Source organism: Colletotrichum lupini, chromosome 6 (genome assembly GCF_023278565.1).
Source record: "Colletotrichum lupini chromosome 6, complete sequence".
Lineage (NCBI taxonomy): Eukaryota > Fungi > Ascomycota > Sordariomycetes > Glomerellales > Glomerellaceae > Colletotrichum > Colletotrichum lupini.
In genome coordinates this window covers 2,510,804-2,528,046 of record NC_064679.1, presented here as the reverse complement: position 1 = coordinate 2,528,046, position 17,243 = coordinate 2,510,804, and the positions used below count along the sequence as shown (strand labels likewise).

Genomic DNA, 17,243 nt, shown 5'->3' with positions numbered 1-17,243 from the left:
GTTATAAAGAGCATGCCACGCCCAGCCTCTACCAATACTTCATCTTGGCCTGCGTCAGCAATCAATCAGCCTTTTCTACCAATCGTCCATCAATCAAACGCTATCAACACCAGCAATACTACAAGAAGCTACCCGTCACCACATTCACCACCCTCACCACATCTACTACCTACGATCATCACCATTAACCACAAATCCACCATCATCCAAACCCTTCAAACCGCAACAATGGCCAAAGCAACATACGCACCCTCCACCTTCTCCGAGACCTCGACCATCTGCTCCTTTGAAAAGGAATCCTTCGAAAAGGACCCCGCTGTGACAGTAGCGGCAGCACCCGCCGTCAAGGAACGCCGCTCCCTCCGTTCAAGAGTCAAGAAGGCCCTCCGCGAGGTCGGAAACCCGCCCACCTACCGCTACGACCTCGAGCACGGCATCGAGACCAAGAGAACGGTACCCGTCGGCCCCATGGGCTACAATGTTCTCAACCAGCCCTCGCGTATGTAAGACACACTTGCTGCTACCTATCAGTGGACTCTTGTGTGCTTGCGATAAGCGATAAGCGAACGTGCGATTTGATCTCGACGAAGAACAGACGAATTTGACTGTTACGGATGAAGCGATTTTTTTCATCATGGATGCCATGAACGGATATACCAAATGGCGCAACGGAGTTTGGATGGAATATTCATGGGGTTCCCCTCGTGTGGGGGGGGCCCTGATGGACTTTTTCCTTGGGTTCTGAACGATTTTATCAACATTTTCTTTACAATTTTTATAACGGCACGCAATAAGGGCGAGAAACACAAATAAAGGTCTCGTCTCCTATGTGTTTTCCGCTCCCTTTTTGCAAGCTGTCGCTAGGCGATAGGTGTCGGCAGAGACGGACCTTGGGTGAGATGGGAGGTGCCGCGAGGAGAGATGGCTTTTGCGAACCCAGCTGAGAGGAGAGGGGGAGCTTGAGGAGGTTGCCTTTGTTCCCGCTCATTTCAAGGGGGAGGAAGGGGGCGCCAATGGCTCTCGCGCCAGGCTGGGGTTAGGATGACGACGGTGGGTTGGCGGGAATATGGGGAGCAAGCCATCGTCTTACGGGCTGCCACACTCCAAGGATTGGGTCGACACCTACGCTCAGCCTTTTTCCTTTTTTCACCTTTGAAATTCGGGGGAATTGGAAGGATATGAAGAGGTGTTACCGGTTCCCCAGATGGGACATGGATCTTGATAGAACAACACCACGAATTCCCTCTATTTCCAGTTTGCTATCCTTTCACGTGAAAAAATGAACAATTTTCGCAGTGACCATCCTCATTGACCGCCAAGGTATCTAGACCAAGTCCGGATATCCTAGTACCTAAGTCAGAGGCGCGACTCGACTCGGCGTCTCAACATCAGACTGACTAGACGCGCGAGCGCGCGCTCAACGTATCAGCTGCCCAGTCGGGCGAGTCGACACGATATGAATGGAAGAGTAGGCCGTTCCCCATTTTTGCCGACCGGCAGACTGAGCGAGTACCGGGTTAAGTGGGACTGGTCCGGGGGGCAAAGACCGGGCTCCGGACCCGTTTGGCGGCAATTCCGTTGCCCCAAGTCAAGGATTTAGGCCGGTTTGGCCCCTACACGGCTCGGTATGATCATTCAAGCATTCCTCTAGCTAATTCCAGAGAATCAATTGACATTTTGTCTCAATGCATACCCAGTACCCAAGATCGAAGGATTCATAGCAAAACGCATTTGGGTACGACGGAATACTTGTTCTTGCCCCAAATCGAACATCGCAAATAAGTATTGCCATCATGACGTAACATGCCCCCATTAAGTAACTGCCAAGTTACACAGCACCACCAAAATCCAAGTTTCTGAAATAGTCCTCTTTCCCTTCCAGGAGCACTCATTTAGGGCAGACAACAGGGACTAGATCGGACGAAGAGGACAAGAGGGGAATGCTAATGGATTGGATGGAAGCGGGGGCCACGGCTCATCCCTTCTCCAGTCATCTAGCTTAGAAATCACGACATCAACCACAAACCGGGGCCGAAACTCCCTTGCGCCAAGCTTATTCAGCACCCCGTGTCCGTGGTGATTTGGGATTCAAATGCAATGCTGAGCTTTTGTTGGTTTGACATTTCAAATTTCGTTGGGAGTTGTTGGTGGGGATAAGTAAGGACTGAGTACAAAAATGGCACGAGAATCTTTCAACTTCAAGTGTGTTGGTGTCGTCTGTAGTGAAGACAATCTTCTTACGCCATCATCAGACTCGTTTGTACGCGAAGCAGGTTGAATCTTCCCTGCTATACACACGACCATCTCGTAATCCCAACGTCAGAGAGAAAGAATCACACAAAATGGTGACCATCCCCAAAACCCACAAGGCCGTCGCCACACCCGCCAAACGCGCACCCCTCATCCTCCTCGACCGCGAGACAACCCCCCCGGGACCGGGCGAGATCCTCATCCTCAACGAATGGACCGCCTCCAGCCCCCTCGACCTCCACCGCGCCGACGGCGGCCTCCTCTGCAACCACCCGGAAGTCATGGGCGGCGGCGCAGCGGGCACCGTGGTCGCCGTAGGCCCCGACCAGGACCCAGCGGACGCCGACAGACTGAACCCGGGGGACAAGATCTTTACGTTTGCGTTCCACCGCTTCAGCGAGCGCGCGCACCAGGACTTCGCGACGGTGCCGGCGTATTTGGTCTCCAAGCTGCCCGCGAACGTCACCCCGCAGGAGGCGGCGACGGTGCCGACGAATCTGATCACCGTGTTCCACGCCGTGACGGCGGATCTGGGGCTGGAGCTGCCGTGGCCCCGACCCGCCGAGGGAGAATGGGTCCCGCGCGCGAGGGACGACGCCGTGCTCGTCTGGGGCGCGGCGAGCAGCGTCGGCGTGTACGCGGTGCAGGTGCTGCGGCGCTGGGGGTATCGGAACGTCCTGGCCGTGGCGAGCGAGAAGCACCACGCGCGGCTGAGGGCGATGGGCGCGCGGGAGACGTTTAGTTACCGGGACGCCGACGTCGTGGAGAAGATCCTGGGGGCCGTCGGTGAGCGGGGCGTGCCGTTCGTGTTGGATTGTATCGGGTCCGTCGAGGGCACGCTGAGACCGTTGACGAGGATTGCGGGCCGGGGGACAAAGGTTGCGGTCATGTTGCCTGTCATTGTGAGGGACGCGACGGAGGAGGTTGAGCCGGAGTACGAGATGGAGGTGGGGACCGTGTTGGTTGGGGAGTGGGCTGATGGTGTCGAGCTCCGGGGGGTGAGGACGCATTTCTACCTTGCGGTGAGTTTTTTTGGATTTCCATTCGTTTCTTCGTCGAGTGAGTGTGTTGCCATGAGATGGGCAAGGCTGATATTTCGGTAACACAGAATGAGTTCTTCAAGGAAAAGATGCAGAGAGAGATTGTGCCGATGCTCTTGGAGCAGGGCATCATCAAGCCCAACAAGCAGAAGATTGTCGAGGGCGCCACCATGCTGGAGAGAGCGCAGAAGGCGATTGAGCTGCTGAGAAAGAGGGATCCTAGCGGTGAGCGTCTGGTCTGGAGGGTTTCGGATCTTGAACTGAAGCTGTGAGTGAGGTGGTCGTGTTAGTTGATGTCCCATAAGCGCGAACATCACCTAGTTGGCCTACATTAGAGAAAGAAGCATGGCTGTGGTGGAATGAATAGAGGTCTTCAAATGCTTTTTGCGACTTTGTTCCTGCTTTTGTAATCTGCCGACCATCTGCTGAAAGAAGCTCAAAACTCCAACCGTGGGATGCCTCCTGACCAAAAACAAAACGCCAATGAGTGGTCGATCCTCCGCTGCGTCGTCTCTTTTCCCACTCGGATATGTATATCAAGTTTCCTCCGCAATACACACATACACACACACACACACACACTCTCTCTCTCTCTCTCTCTCTCTCTTTCTCATAACCGTCGCCGTATTCTTTTGTCACTCCAAGCACTTTACTCCTTGCGACCCTTCTTGGGCTTCTCCTCCGCGATACCCTTCTCCCCCTCGTCCTCGCTCGCCACGTCCCTGCTGCGCTTCAGACCCTTCATCTTGCGCGTCTGCAGCTCGCCCAAGTCCTGGCGGCCGACGTGCACGCGACCCATCTTGTCACCCATGGCGTCCGTGGTGATGTTCTTCTTGGTGCGCTCCTCGGTGCCGCGGGGCTTCTTCATGGCCTCCTTGAGCATGCCCTCCTCGGGCGCGCGCACGCGGCCGACGCGGAAGTCCATCCGGGGCCCAATCTCGTTGACCTCGACACGGGGCACCTTGGAGCCGCTGCGCTTGGTGGCGATGGTGTAGGCGCGGAGGCGGATGGCGGGCTTGGCGGCGTCGTCGGTGGGCTCGTCGGCCGTGATGGAGACGATCCACTGCAGGCCCTCGACGTCGATCTTGTCCGTGGGCTCGCCGCGGAAGAAGTCGGCGAAGAAGGATTTGGCGTGGGTGTACTCGTTGGCGATGGGGCTGTCCCAGGCGGTGCCGGCGAAGTTGAGCATGGGCTTGAGGCCGATGGGGACCTTTTTGCCCTTGAACTGGGCGAGGGTGCGGAAGGTGTCCGGGTCGAGGTAGAGCTCGAGCATGTCAAAGACCTTGTAGCTGAAGGTGCGGACCAGGGTGAGGGCGTGGGGCCGCTTCTTGGAGGTGTGGCCAAAGACGAGGATGGAGGCGTCGTTCTTTTCCGAGAAGAACTCGAGCGAGTCGGCGTTGTCAAAGGGGTGGATGTCGTTCTTCTTTACGAAGCGCTTGGCGAGCGGCTGGCGCATCTGGTAGAGCTCGTTGATGGCATCCTGTGTCACTTGCGAGCATGAGCTTCCGCGGAGGAACAATGCCGTCTTGGGGTTTTCTCTGTTTGAGAGAAAGGTGGCTGAATTAGCATGCGATCATGGTCAAACTTGCTCGTCGAGATCGGGGGAACGTACTGGGCCTTGGGCTCGCGCTTCTCGAGCGCACGCTTGGAGCGAGCATTACGGGGTTTTCTGTTGAGCAATTATTAGCTACTTGTCTGCATGGCTACGTTGTGCGGTTGCCGCGACTCACATTTGACGAAGCATTGTGCCGGTGGTCGAATCTGTCGTCCGTCGGGTCTTTGATGCAAGTGGCTGGGATGCGAACTGATCTCAATTCTGCGGTAAAGTTGAAGCCGCCGTCAAAAAAATTGCTTATCGTTATCGCCAGGATGCAAAATCTTATCTTATCACCCCGCGGCATTGAAGGTGCCTGTATCTTAGACTGCCAGCTGGTCCCACCTGCAAGGCTTCAGCTGAGCTTCGTCGTTCCTTATCACCGCAAGGTCATCAAAATACACTGCCGGTTTTTAAGGTAATATCTAACACGCGCTTACACCCATTTTTGTCCAACAGATGCCCAGCTCACTATCGAACCACCACCACCATCATGGGCCATAAAGAGTACGACACGCCTAAAAAGGCACGGTTCCGTGGAGCCTAGACATTTCTTACTGCTTAGGGTTATAAGTTCAAGAGGAAGGATCTCTATGAGTTTTTCGATATCAGCGAGCGAACAGGTCGCGAGCTTCTGAAGGACCCGTACGGGTGCGACCGTACGCGCCACAACAACCCGGATCTCCCAGAGACATGCGGGCGCAAGCGGAAGGTTGTCGACGAAGACGCTGTCGATGCAAATGGAAAGCCCTTGAAAAAGAGGAAGAGGAAACCCGTCAAGAAGAAGAATCCACAAATGAAAACAGGGGCAGTGAAGGCTCCTGATTCAACGCGAGCCTCGGAGAAACAGACGAGCTCCAATTCGCCAGCAAACGAATTATCGCAGGCAGCGCCAAATCCAGTTGACCAAATGCCTGGCCCATCTCAAGCTCAGTCCGTTCCCTCTGGCAGCTATGTCAACTATTTTACGTCCAGCGTATTTTCCACAGTGGATGGAGGACATCCGTATCCTTTCTATGGAGAACAATCTGGCCAAGGTCGTTATTGAACTTCAGCTACATCTTCTGAAAATGATTTGACACCATGCACAGAGCGTGCTCGACGACACGAGCAACAGTCAAACAATTTCATCCAAGTCATTATCATATTACTCCAACGGTGAACCATTCATACACAGCCCCAAACAACAATACGCGACAGTTTGGCCGATTCTTAAACGACCCCTATGCCTAGTTCACCAACTCATACAACTGACTAATAGCGCCGACACCCTCTCTTGAGTACAGCGCCAGGAAATGCGTCGGGTCCCTGTTGAAAAGTCCAGGCCAATGGGCCTGCGCGGGTCCCGTCACGACACTGCCGCTCCATGTCTTACCGTGGTCGACACTGGTGATGACCTTCATCTCACCAAAGTTGTAGCCGTCGGCACCCTCAACGTCCTCGTTGGTCATGAAGCTGGCGACGAGCGTGCCCCATACGTTGTACACCTGCGGCGCGCCCGACATGCGGCCGTTGCGCGCCGTGTAGAGGCTGCCACGCTCGCCCCAGGTGTAGCCGTCGTCGTGGGAGAGGACGTAATCGACGTTGAACCTGCCTTCTCTGGTGTGTTCGAACACGGCACTGTCAAGGGCTCGCTGTTAGTTTCTCTTTCCGGATGGGTAGGGAAGCTTGATTACCACCCAACTTACATCAAGTCTCCTTCGTTGCCAATAGGCGCAACACCGACCATACCGTCACGGGACAAACGATCGCCGCCCGAGACAGGAATCCAGGCCGACCAAGTCTGACCGCCGTCCTTGGAGTATTTCATAAAGTTGTCCTGGTCATCAGCCGAGTTCTCAGCCGAATAATAACACTGCAGCGTGCCATCCCTCGCCAGACGCAGGTACGGCTCCCACAGCCCGTTGACGCCGTTGGGCACGTGCTCCTCGACGGTAGACAGATACTTAAACGTCGCGCCGCCGTCGTCCGAGTACGACACGGAGATGCGGAAGTAGGTGTAGTGCCCTTCGGCGCCCGTGCGGTCGTGGTTCCGGTAGGCGTACAGGATGCGGCCGCCCGGCAGCTGGATCGGCATGGCGTTGTCAATGTCGTGCGTCGCCCTCTCGCCGCGGAAGACCTCGCCGATGCGCTGCCAGGACTGCGCGCCGTCGGTGGAGCGGACGACGCGGAGGATGCTGGTCGAGCCTTCTTTCGCCGCGTAGCCGCCGATGAGCGTGTCGTCGTTCATGAAGCTTACACGGATGTAGTTACCGGTCGGGTCGATGACGACGGGGTCGCCGGCGCGGACGACGCGGCCTGGCAGGCGTTTGTCGAGAGATACCGGCGTGCTGGCGGCCAGGCCTACGAGGGCCAGGCCTGCGGTGAGGGTCTTTGCGAGGTTGAACATTATGATTCTAATCTTGGGGGGTTTTCTTGTCGACCTATGGGTGGCGATACATCAAAACGAGTTGAGGCGTCTCATGATGGACTCTTTATGTGTTTCCATTTCCATCGCGTCTTGTAAGCGCGGCATGTCGGAGCCAGTACCAAGAGTTTTATAGCATCATGTCTAAGTACCTTATTATTAAAGAAAGTTAATTCTTTCTAAGTCATAAGTACAAGAATATAGTTCTAATAAAATAGTATAGTACCTACTTAGTACTTAAATTAAGATACTTTTTTAAGCTTATTATAAAAAAAAATTATATTACTAACTACTTACTATCGAGGTTTATAAATAGTACTATAGTTTTAATTATTATAGTTTTAATTATTATAGCTTTAATTATAATAACTTCGCTTATAATAAATAAAAAGTCTAATTATAAGTTTTTTAAAAGCTATAAGAGCTTTTAAGTTAAGTTAAAATACTTATTAAAATATTAATAACTAAACTAACCTTACGATAACGACTTTAATAAAAAACTTAGTAAATAATATTAAAATCCTTATTAACGTTAAGTATGATTTATAAAACGTAATAACGCGGCTATAGAGTATTATTAATATATTTTATACTAAAAAAGGTATTATTAATATTAATAAAATAAATAGGGCCGTATTAATATAATACCTTAGCTTTTTTTTATAGCTCGAGGATAATTATTTTAAATAGTATTAAAAATCTATTAAAAAGCTCTTTTAAATATTTTAATATATTTATTATTACTTTTATAATAATAAGACTCTTAGTATTTATATATAAAAATAAGTTATTTATTTTTAAATAATAATATTAGTTTATTAATAAGTTATTAAAATTACGATTTTAGTAATCTCTTAATAAGAAAAAGGGTAGAATAGAGGAAAGGATAAGTAAAAAAAGGGTTAAGGTTAAATAGTACGGAATTCGAGGGCAGGGTAGCGTCTATATATACTGCGGTAATCCTCTAATAATATAAAACGATGGAGTTAAATAGTGGTAGCATTATATCAACTCCACGAGCTGACTTGATCAAGGATGGCTTTTTTCCTCTCTCCCTGGTCATCTCAATTTGGCTGCCTACTAAGGAAGCAGAAGCTTGCTGAATGCCTCTACGGATACCGTTAAAGGATCAGTTGCATCTACGTTGTGGAGAACGCTCCGCGGGCTGAGTTCCTGTTCTTGAATCCTTCGCGCCTTGCCCACGCAAAATCCCGGCTTCCCCTGCAGGAAGCGGTGTATTCGTAGAGCTCCTCCAATAAACTATGCTGTTCATCCTGTCAGAAATATTGATTACCTCTTGCGGCTCTCAAGACTCCACAGCACAGGTGAGAGGCCAGGGGCCCCAGAAGCTGCGAGCTGACATTGGATATGCTGGTTGGTTGCGCTCGAATCCTGGTCCGGGTACCACAATTCAATTGCTGGTGCCTAACGTTCACCACTTCGAGTTTCTCACCTTTGCTATGGCTTCTAGTCACCTAGGGGCGGTTGCTCCCGCGCTCGTCTTATGATTGCATCTATATTGGACGAAGCACAGAAAACGACAGCCGTGTTTTCGGTGTGTGGCATACCAACTGCTTTCTAAGGCATCATAAGCCGCTGTTGCATAAGTATCAATATTCAAGAAACGGCTACTTCCTGTGGCTGCTACCTGTCCAAGCAACGTGACACCTCTACGCCGTCAATCAAGGCAAGGTAAATTATTGAACTTTGGTCACATTTCAAGGTGAAGTATGCCTTGTCGTCATGTCAGTGAAAGCAACATTCATAGCGATCAGCGCTTGGATGTTGGTGACGCTACGTTAGTTTGTGAGTAAAAGACTGGCAACGAGCTCTGAATGTAGCTTGTAATGAATGAAGGACTTGCACTCCGTGTCGAAATTCACTTCGGCAGGAAGCCCGGTCGAGCCAGGACACTGTATAGACAACCAGCACCGCACTCCTGCCAAGTTGTGGTCTCAGTGTTCCCGTGCGACAGTCAATCGTACAGGGAATCTCGCGGAAGCCTTGGAGAACAACAACGATTCACAATACTGGTCGGAAGGAATAAGAGATCTCGAGACAGCGTCAATTCTGCCGTTTCCTGGCCGAGGAAGTCTAGAGCAAATACCGACACTAGCTACTGGCCTCCCAATACCAACTAGTTTTGCTGTCCGTCGATGGCACCGTTCGTCATGGTTCCCAGAGCTGGTCGGGGGCGGAATGGCCACTCACGTTCGAACTCAACCTTGTCAATCTTCTTCACCACTAAATGATCATCAGTAAACGCCCACATCCAAAGAGACTGTCGTATCTCGATACACTCACATTGCCCAAACACGTCGCGCATACGTCGCTGGTACCACCAGCCTACGAAGCTCACAACCGCCATGAACGCTATCGCGGCAATGGCGACTGGCTTCCAGTATTCTGCTGCTTATCAGATCCATGGTCTCCCTCTCCCCCCAAAAAGGACAGAAAGTCCGTTTGATATTGAAACTGCGTATGTGACTTACTTGTGGCGGAATTAATCATTTCCCGGCTGTTCACCGATAACACAACTGGGGGACGTCTCTCCTTCGGCTCCAACCAGTAATGCACGTTGACGAAGCACATGTTGGTGCGGTACACGCCCATGATTTGCATCAAAGTACCGCCGAGACTGACAAAAACGGCGCTCAGCCCAAAGATGATTTGCAACGAGTAGTACAGCGAGGACCAAAAAGTGTGCAAGGTCCAGGATCCCGGTTTGCTGGCGTGGGCTAGGAAGTCCGCCAGCTTGGAGCTGGGCGAGTGCGTGTCTTCGTGCCACGGAGCCGTTGAGGGGTCGTAGAATTTTCGATGATCGAGCCAGCCTCCCTTTCTAAACATGTCCAATGCTCTGATGCGGCGTTTGGGGTTGGTGACGTCGCCCGGGGCGCCGATGTAAGCCCATAGCCATAGACCAATCTGCGCGAGCTGGAGACCAAAGTAGACCAAGAACGTCAGGGAGCGGCAGGACAGCCCGATTTGGGGCGTGAAGAAGGCCAGCATGAATGCGAACAGGTAGGGGATACCGACGAGGAGCAGAGTGAGGAAGAGCAAGACGAACCAGTCGAGGAGCGACAAGGTAGTTCTGAAGCGTAGATCCTTCATATCGCCATCGATATCTTCGTGGCCTCGATACTCGACATCAATTCTTCTGCTATAGACTGTCAGAAGCTGCTCGATCCATTGCTTCTTGGTGTGGCCGCGAAGCCATTGCCAGGCCACCTTGTAGCAACTGGGATAGACCAGATCGAAGCGTAAGAAACCAAAGACGTAGGTTGGATCTTCGGGATCTTCCGGATCGCGCTCTGTTGCCAGAACCCCCTCCAGGATGTTGGGGTTGTTTCCAGCAAGTAGTAGCCCGGAAATGATGGCGATATGAGGAATAATCTAGCTTGAGTTAATCGAGGAATAGTAGCCAGGAAGTGAGGACTCACCATGTACCATGATCCAAAAGCGATGGATTCCCTACAGAATTTTCTTAGTAAGTTTGCGGCTTTGGATGATATGGAAACTAGACCTACGCGATGTTTTCATCTCCCAACTCGTCAAGGCTAGTTAGGAACGAAAAGATAAATCCTCCGAGGAAGAAGCTGGAATAGTCAGCAACCCGCAGACTGCCTCGCTTTTTCTTAAGGACGGTACTTACATTACTGGTGCACCAACAATCGACCCGAACGAATACTGGCAGTGCAACATCGTTCGGAGTCGGGTTTTGGTTCTAACTATGCAACGCTCAGTCTCCCGGGATCGGGGCCATGGCTCTTGGATGTGTTCACGCCGGTCGCACGGGCGATCTGGACAATTGTGCCTGGCCCACTGACGCGGAGACTGGCCCCTAGAGACATTGTCATCATCGTAAAGCCGTAGATCATAGAGTAAAGTCTCCATGTGACGCCAAGGAGATGCCGTTAGGTGACCAGTGGAATGACGTGGAAATGCCTGCGTTGAGGCGGCGTTGTTCGCATTTGGCTGCGGAGCGGATGAACGCCGTCTGATGCTCTGATTCGGCGGTTCTGTATCCATTGATGTTGAGTTTGCGACAGTTTGGGGCGAGGTTCTACCGTGGGAATCCTGGTTGGCATCATTGACAGTTGCTTGTTCTCGATGGGCTAAGGACCCAAGTTGTATATCTCTGTTCTCGACAGTACGAGCTTCCTGAGGCGTTGATCCTGTCATAAATTCCCCTTGTGCAGTGTGATCCTGGTGTGATATGTGCCCATTTTCCGGAGGTATTGCTGATACGGCGGGAATATATGCTTGTCTCCCCCATTTCAGGGTCTCGCGGTCTAGAGCGAGATCAAGGTTCCCAATCAATACCAGCATGAGGCAACGGCACCGCATGTCGAGCGTCAGTCGCTTATTTTGGATTTTGTCTCTGAGAAACTCCAGAACCCGGTTATCTAGCAACGCTTCATAGAGGCCGCTCAGAATCATGGGGCCGGCGAAGGCGAAGCAGATGGAAAGCCATATAATTGTATCGACTGTGACAATTATGCCTGCCAAAATGGCACCGATAATTGCTGGAATGATACTTTTGATGCCGGCGATATCTGCTACAAACAAGGCGCTACAGCGATGTCAGAGCAAGTCACGAATCCTGGCATGTTAAATGATGATGTATCGCTGGGTTGTCGTACCGATAAACATGAAGTTTCCTTCGTCTGGGCACCGACAGACAGAATACCACGGCTGGTAGCAAGAAACCCGACAGAGAGTGAAGCCAAGCATTCAGGTTAGACTTGTCACTGAGAGACCAGCCTGGGCAGTTGTCGATGAACCATGCATATTGGACTTGCACCTCAGGGGCGCCCCCAAGATGTGCCTGTGCTTCTGGTGAGCCCTCATTCTCTTGCGGCGAAGAAAGGGGTTTTCAGAACCTACATCGTTGTACTTGGCGTCGCAGGGAAACTGACTTCGGAGAGCGGCGTCTCGAAGGTCACCTGTTGTAGATGTTCCTATTTTAGTAATAGAGTTATTGGCGATGACCAACGTTCCGTTCAAAATGTCTAGACCGACGTAGACGGCTTTGAGGCAGCACCATGTGTAGTTTTGACTCCCCAAATAGACACTGCCTGATTTGTTGGGGAATTGCGCATCTAAGTCGGCGAGCTGCCAGAAGACGTCCCACCTATTCGTCACATTGTGGATGTTATCTGCTGATCGAGCTACTGTCGCAAGAAGTAGCAGAGACCCGAGAACTCGGTTCATCGCTCAGACCGGGTGGTATCGGTCCACGGACTATTGCAGTAGAACTAAAGAACGGCCGACATCGAGACCAGGAAGAAGGGGGGTTAAGCATGATAATAAGCATGACTTGCGAGCCTACACAGGGGTGCAAATGCAACCATCAGCAACTGGGTCAGGCTGTGCGCGAAGAGTCAATATTTCAGCCTCACTTGAGCCATTCAATCAATAAAGATGGTGTCGTGTGACGCGGTGCTGACCACCCTATTGGGTGTTCAGCCTGGCATTAAGCAGGCTGCGACGCAGCTCGATCGGAGACTGCAGATAGAACGGAACGAACACCCAATGGCGGAAAATGGATTGACAAGAGAGGAAGGAGATCCGATATCGAGACAGGCCAAGTTCAAAAAGGAGAAGATTGCGGTCAAGAAAGACGAGCTGTTATTTCTGCTACTTTGGCAAAGGAGGCAACAAGTAAAGTAGGCACCAACAGCTGCCTCAGATGAGGAGCAGGGCGGCTATCAGCTGCTCTTTCCTGTCTTAGTTGGTAACAAAATTGGCAACAAATCAAGTGCAAGGTCAGATAAGCAGGAACGGTTCAACGCAACCCTCCGATATGGCTTCGGCCGGCTGGAAGGTCAGACCGTAGTTCTGGCTCCACGGAGACTCCTCGGAGACTTAGTGAGCTTCGGCGATGCACTGACCCGACGGACACGGAGGAGACTCTCGGTCGACCCACTGTAGTCGGGGATCCTGTCGTCATTCACACAGTTCCAAGTCGTAGCAATAACCAAAGTGCCATGTCGAACCAGATTTATCTTTTATGATTGAGATTTTCTGAGGTTCGACTAGACCTTCCAAGCAAACGAACGGAGCTCGGCATCCAGAAGTACCTTATTTCTGGCAAGCCCTTGCGAGCTTACTTCACAGTGGATCACGAAGCGGTAGTGCCCGAAGGATCTGACCTCATGCGTTGAATTCGCTTAATGAGGGATCCCTACCTGCCATGTTTTGTTCCCAACATTTCCCGTAACTATAAAGCTGGAACAAACCTTGGCCAAGATATCGTCTGTCTTTTCGCATCTCGACAAGCATCGTGGGGGCCTTAGATTACATCGATTCATCATGGGATTCATCCTCCAAACGAGCATCATCTTCACCGTGATCCTCGGCGTGGCCTTGCAGCTCGTGCTCAAGGATCCCATTTGGCTGGGCCTGGGAATCGGCAAGGAATTCCAGCCTCTCTCCGACTTCCCCTACTCGTGCCGTCGCATCGAGGACCCCAGACTGCAGGCATGCGAGGATATGTGGCTGTCCGAAGCCACGCGCCAACTCTTCCTCGCCTGTTCTGATCCCCTCTCTCGCCAGCAATGGCTACCAAAGTACGTGTTCTAAGAGCAGCCCCTCCCATCTCCGTACCCGTCCCATCCCGTGTTATCGCCCCGCTCCCCGTTCCCGGGCCGGATCGGTGAGATCCGGAAAGGCAAGCTAATCTCACCCCGCTCCGGCTTCTAGCGCACATCACATGAGCGCCTCGGGCCGCTCAACGCGGGACGCCGTCATCGCGCTGGACATTGACATACCCAAGGGTGATGCATTTGAGTACCGCGTTCTCGAGACGCCGGGGTTTACGGGCACCGCCGGCGACGGACTGCTCCAGCTCGTCGGGATCACGGGTATTGACGCACCGAAGGGCGATAGAGTCGAGATCCTCGTGGTCAACAATGGCCCTTCCGTCGATCCCGTCACTGGCACGCTCCTAGACCAGAAGAGCGTGGGCGCCAACTCGACGATTGAAGTTTTCGAGACCGGGCCCAAGGCGATGGGGATGAAGCACGTCCGCACGTTTGCCAGCGCCAACATTTCGACGCCGAATAACATCGCTGCATTGTCTAGCGAGGAATTCTACTTTACGAATGCAAATGGGCCCCACAAAGTCGGGCTGGTAAGCGAAAAAGCATGCAATGTTCATGACAGGAACAGGTTCAGCTGATGCACCGTAACTTGTAGCAATTCTTCATCGGCCCCTTGATGGGCGACGGCGACGTATCATTCTGCTCCGCCTCGACGGGATGCAAGCGTGTCTCCGAACGTCACCGCATGCCCAACGGCCTCGTCCGCGGCCTCGACGGCCTCATCTACGTCCCGAGCTCCATGGCGGGTGGCGTGCAGGTGTTTGAAGTGCTCTCAGGCAACGACGGCAACGGACTGAAGAAAGTGGTCGACATCCCCGTGCCATACGCCATCGACAACCTCTCGGTAGACGGCAAGGGCGACGTCTACGCCGCCATCTTCCCGCGGGGCATCGAGATTCTGCAAGCGGCCAAGGACCCGCTGAACGCGAGGCCCAAGAGCGCCGCGGTGCGTATTCGCAAGGAGGGGGACGGCGTCTACGTGTGGGAGAAGATTATCGAGGACGGGCTTGGGGAGGTGTTGCCTGGGACTACTACGGTTGTACACGACGCCAAGACGGGGAGGTTGTTTTTTGGTGGTGAGTGCCGGTTCTGCCTTCTGCGTTTTGATGTATGAATTGTGTGGCTAACTTTGCTTAGGTGTAACATCGCCGTTTATTGCAGTCTGCGAGCCCAAGAACTGAGGGTGGATCGAGATTCGATGCCGTCTCTGGCATGAATGTTGACTGTGGAGTTCATGTCTACGCAAACTAGTATCCTGTCATAGTGAGATGCCGCAGTTTCATATTGTAAAATCTCATCTCTCTAAACTCCTTGGGGTAAGTCGTAAAGTTATGACCGTTGCGCTGTGAGTTGGGACCGAGATGAGATGAGATGAGCACTATTGATGCTGCAAGTCTTAAGCACATGTGAAGAATCGGGGGTTCAAGGAATGCTCATGCCGCCACAGGGTACTCGCGCCAAGTGAGATTCACATGGAATTCATTGACACGTGGGAGGCCCAAGACATTAACTGACTCTTGCAATTGTCCCTACTTGTCATCAATCCTACACCCATTTCGCTCGAATATGATTTATTATGAAGGCCGATTTATTGTCCGGATGGATTACAATGAAGTGCAAGACTGAATGAATTGTTTGAATGTTCATAAGTACTAGGAGTTGAATGGCAATGTTGTCCTATCTCAATTGCCATCCGTCATCACATGCCAAAACCCCCAAACACCACGACGTTTCCCCCAGACGGGCGAATCCCTGGAAGGCTTAGCGGCGCGCCGGCCCTGCGTCATCGGGGCATGTGGGGGAACCGGGGGCTGGGGACAGGCCGTCTCCAGCGTGACTCGCCCAGAGCCGAACCCAGCCAGATTTCACCTCTAACCGTGGGGACCAGACAGGTCCTGGGGCCGAGGTACGGGTACCGTCCACCACTCCTTGCCGCAAAGGTCATCCACCGCCCATCAACCACCACCACCAAACGACTCCCGACTACAACTTGTCCGTCTCAACTTCACACAACCCCGTTTCCCATTACCTCCGGTCCGAACCCTCCTGAAATTCTCCTCCGTAGACGTACTCTGTACTTGTCGCTCATTTGCTGCCTTTCCAAAACGATCGCGATCTCCATGCGCTGAGTGGAAGCTTTGTTGAACCGATAGCGACTCCATCGTCGCATTCCGTCGTCCACTAGGGGAGAGTACAAATTGCCGAGGCTAGCCACTGCGACCGCCCACACATACACGCAATACCCAGCAACGACCTTTGCCAAACATGTCGCTCGCCGCCCTCGATGGCCTCAAGGTAGAGCTAGCTATACGAACGAGGACTAGAGTGCATGGACTGACGCGCATTCATAGGCCGCAATCGAGCGCATCATCCTCGACCCCAAGTACCACGACATTCTCGCCGTCGTCAAAGGCGCCCGCAATGGCGCCGTCTACGGCGCAAAAGTCCGCTTTCCTCATGCCCTTGTGTATGTAGTGCATCCTCACTCCGTTCTCATGATCGAGTCAAAATGCTAACTTCAGGCCCTCTACAGCATGATATTCCTCTTCCGTTCGGGAACGTACGTGACCACCCTCCTCACCCCCAGCGAAACCACCTCCCGGCTAACATAGCAAACTTGAACAGACTCCGCCAAAAAGCAGGCCTTGTATTCCGCGCGACCCGAACGCACGCCCGCAACCTCGCCAAGTTTGCGACAATCTACAAGCTCACAATGTACCTCCTCAAAAATTACGGCCCCAGCCCGGGCAAGGAAGGGCCCTACGACTCCTTCTTCGCCGGCCTGCTGGGCGGCTACATCGTCTTTGGCGGGCGCTCCCCGCGTAGCGGCAAGATCTCGAGCGTGAACCAGCAGATTGTCATCTACGTCTTTGCGCGCGTCGTCCTGGCGCTCGCCCGCCTCGCCGTGGCCCCCGGCAAGGGCCTGCCCGTCGTCAGCCGCGACGACGTCTCGGCCAAGATCAGCTACTACGCGTGGCCCGTCTTTGCGAGCACGAGTTGGGCCATGGTCATGTACCTGTTCCGCTGGCAGCCGCAGGAGCTGCAGCCTAGTTTGCGCAGCAGCATGACGTACATTTACCAGCAGAGCAGCGAGTGGGATTCGCTGAGGAACTTTATCTGGCATAACAAATAGACGGACCGGCGCTTTCTCATTGGGAGTTTCTGGTGGGTTGGATGGCGTGTACTTTAAGACGATTTGGCGTTGGTGGCGAGCTGGCTTCGGGTTTGGCTTTCGTTGATATTGGATATCGTGACCGGATGATGAGTTACATATGAGAAAGAACTCTGGCGGGATCTTGACAGCTTCGTGACATGGCATCATAGACCGGTCTCTCACTCATATACAA

At 52.6% G+C, this 17,243-nt stretch overlaps 9 protein-coding genes across 9 annotated transcripts; 6 read left to right on the top strand and 3 right to left on the bottom strand.

The window, feature by feature from the left end:
* Positions 1–228: 228 nt before the first annotated feature.
* CLUP02_12244 (uncharacterized protein) lies at positions 229–507 on the top strand (the record flags this gene model as incomplete). Its single annotated transcript, XM_049291208.1, has 1 exon — positions 229–507. One exon carries the CDS (start codon positions 229–231, stop codon positions 505–507), a length of 279 nt encoding a protein of 92 aa, XP_049148353.1.
* A 1,669-nt stretch (positions 508–2,176) lies between these two features.
* On the top strand, positions 2,177–3,657 carry CLUP02_12243 (zinc-binding dehydrogenase; the record flags this gene model as incomplete). The annotated part of the gene is made up of 4 exons (XM_049291207.1): positions 2,177–2,215; positions 2,253–3,272; positions 3,329–3,558; positions 3,612–3,657. The coding sequence occupies 4 exons, from the start codon at positions 2,177–2,179 to the stop codon at positions 3,655–3,657; spliced, it is 1,335 nt and encodes a 444-aa protein (XP_049148352.1).
* Positions 3,658–3,939: 282 nt separating this feature from the next.
* CLUP02_12242 (brix domain-containing protein) lies at positions 3,940–5,034 on the bottom strand (the record flags this gene model as incomplete). Its single annotated transcript, XM_049291206.1, has 3 exons — positions 3,940–4,828; positions 4,903–4,959; positions 5,021–5,034. 3 exons carry the CDS (start codon positions 5,032–5,034, stop codon positions 3,940–3,942), a joined length of 960 nt encoding a protein of 319 aa, XP_049148351.1.
* A 53-nt stretch (positions 5,035–5,087) lies between these two features.
* CLUP02_12241 (uncharacterized protein) lies at positions 5,088–6,046 on the top strand (the record flags this gene model as incomplete). The annotated part of the gene is made up of 4 exons (XM_049291205.1): positions 5,088–5,273; positions 5,352–5,391; positions 5,508–5,921; positions 5,976–6,046. 4 exons carry the CDS (start codon positions 5,088–5,090, stop codon positions 6,044–6,046), a joined length of 711 nt encoding a protein of 236 aa, XP_049148350.1.
* A 67-nt stretch (positions 6,047–6,113) lies between these two features.
* On the bottom strand, positions 6,114–7,273 carry CLUP02_12240 (uncharacterized protein; the record flags this gene model as incomplete). Its single annotated transcript, XM_049291204.1, has 2 exons — positions 6,114–6,504; positions 6,573–7,273. 2 exons carry the CDS (start codon positions 7,271–7,273, stop codon positions 6,114–6,116), a joined length of 1,092 nt encoding a protein of 363 aa, XP_049148349.1.
* A 1,157-nt stretch (positions 7,274–8,430) lies between these two features.
* CLUP02_12239 (uncharacterized protein) lies at positions 8,431–12,505 on the bottom strand (the record flags this gene model as incomplete). Its single annotated transcript, XM_049291203.1, has 16 exons — positions 8,431–8,551; positions 8,586–8,709; positions 8,767–8,869; positions 8,960–9,025; positions 9,118–9,204; positions 9,277–9,371; positions 9,455–9,535; positions 9,596–9,703; positions 9,784–10,684; positions 10,732–10,762; positions 10,819–10,887; positions 10,944–10,978; positions 11,029–11,132; positions 11,191–11,864; positions 11,890–12,119; positions 12,179–12,505. 16 exons carry the CDS (start codon positions 12,503–12,505, stop codon positions 8,431–8,433), a joined length of 3,156 nt encoding a protein of 1,051 aa, XP_049148348.1.
* A 1,101-nt stretch (positions 12,506–13,606) lies between these two features.
* CLUP02_12238 (uncharacterized protein) lies at positions 13,607–15,077 on the top strand (the record flags this gene model as incomplete). The annotated part of the gene is made up of 4 exons (XM_049291202.1): positions 13,607–13,863; positions 13,997–14,426; positions 14,492–14,972; positions 15,034–15,077. The coding sequence occupies 4 exons, from the start codon at positions 13,607–13,609 to the stop codon at positions 15,075–15,077; spliced, it is 1,212 nt and encodes a 403-aa protein (XP_049148347.1).
* Positions 15,078–15,599: 522 nt separating this feature from the next.
* On the top strand, positions 15,600–16,025 carry CLUP02_12237 (uncharacterized protein; the record flags this gene model as incomplete). Its single annotated transcript, XM_049291201.1, has 1 exon — positions 15,600–16,025. One exon carries the CDS (start codon positions 15,600–15,602, stop codon positions 16,023–16,025), a length of 426 nt encoding a protein of 141 aa, XP_049148346.1.
* Positions 16,026–16,161: 136 nt separating this feature from the next.
* CLUP02_12236 (peroxisomal membrane protein 24) lies at positions 16,162–17,029 on the top strand (the record flags this gene model as incomplete). The annotated part of the gene is made up of 4 exons (XM_049291200.1): positions 16,162–16,191; positions 16,248–16,363; positions 16,430–16,456; positions 16,522–17,029. 4 exons carry the CDS (start codon positions 16,162–16,164, stop codon positions 17,027–17,029), a joined length of 681 nt encoding a protein of 226 aa, XP_049148345.1.
* Positions 17,030–17,243: the final 214 nt, after the last annotated feature.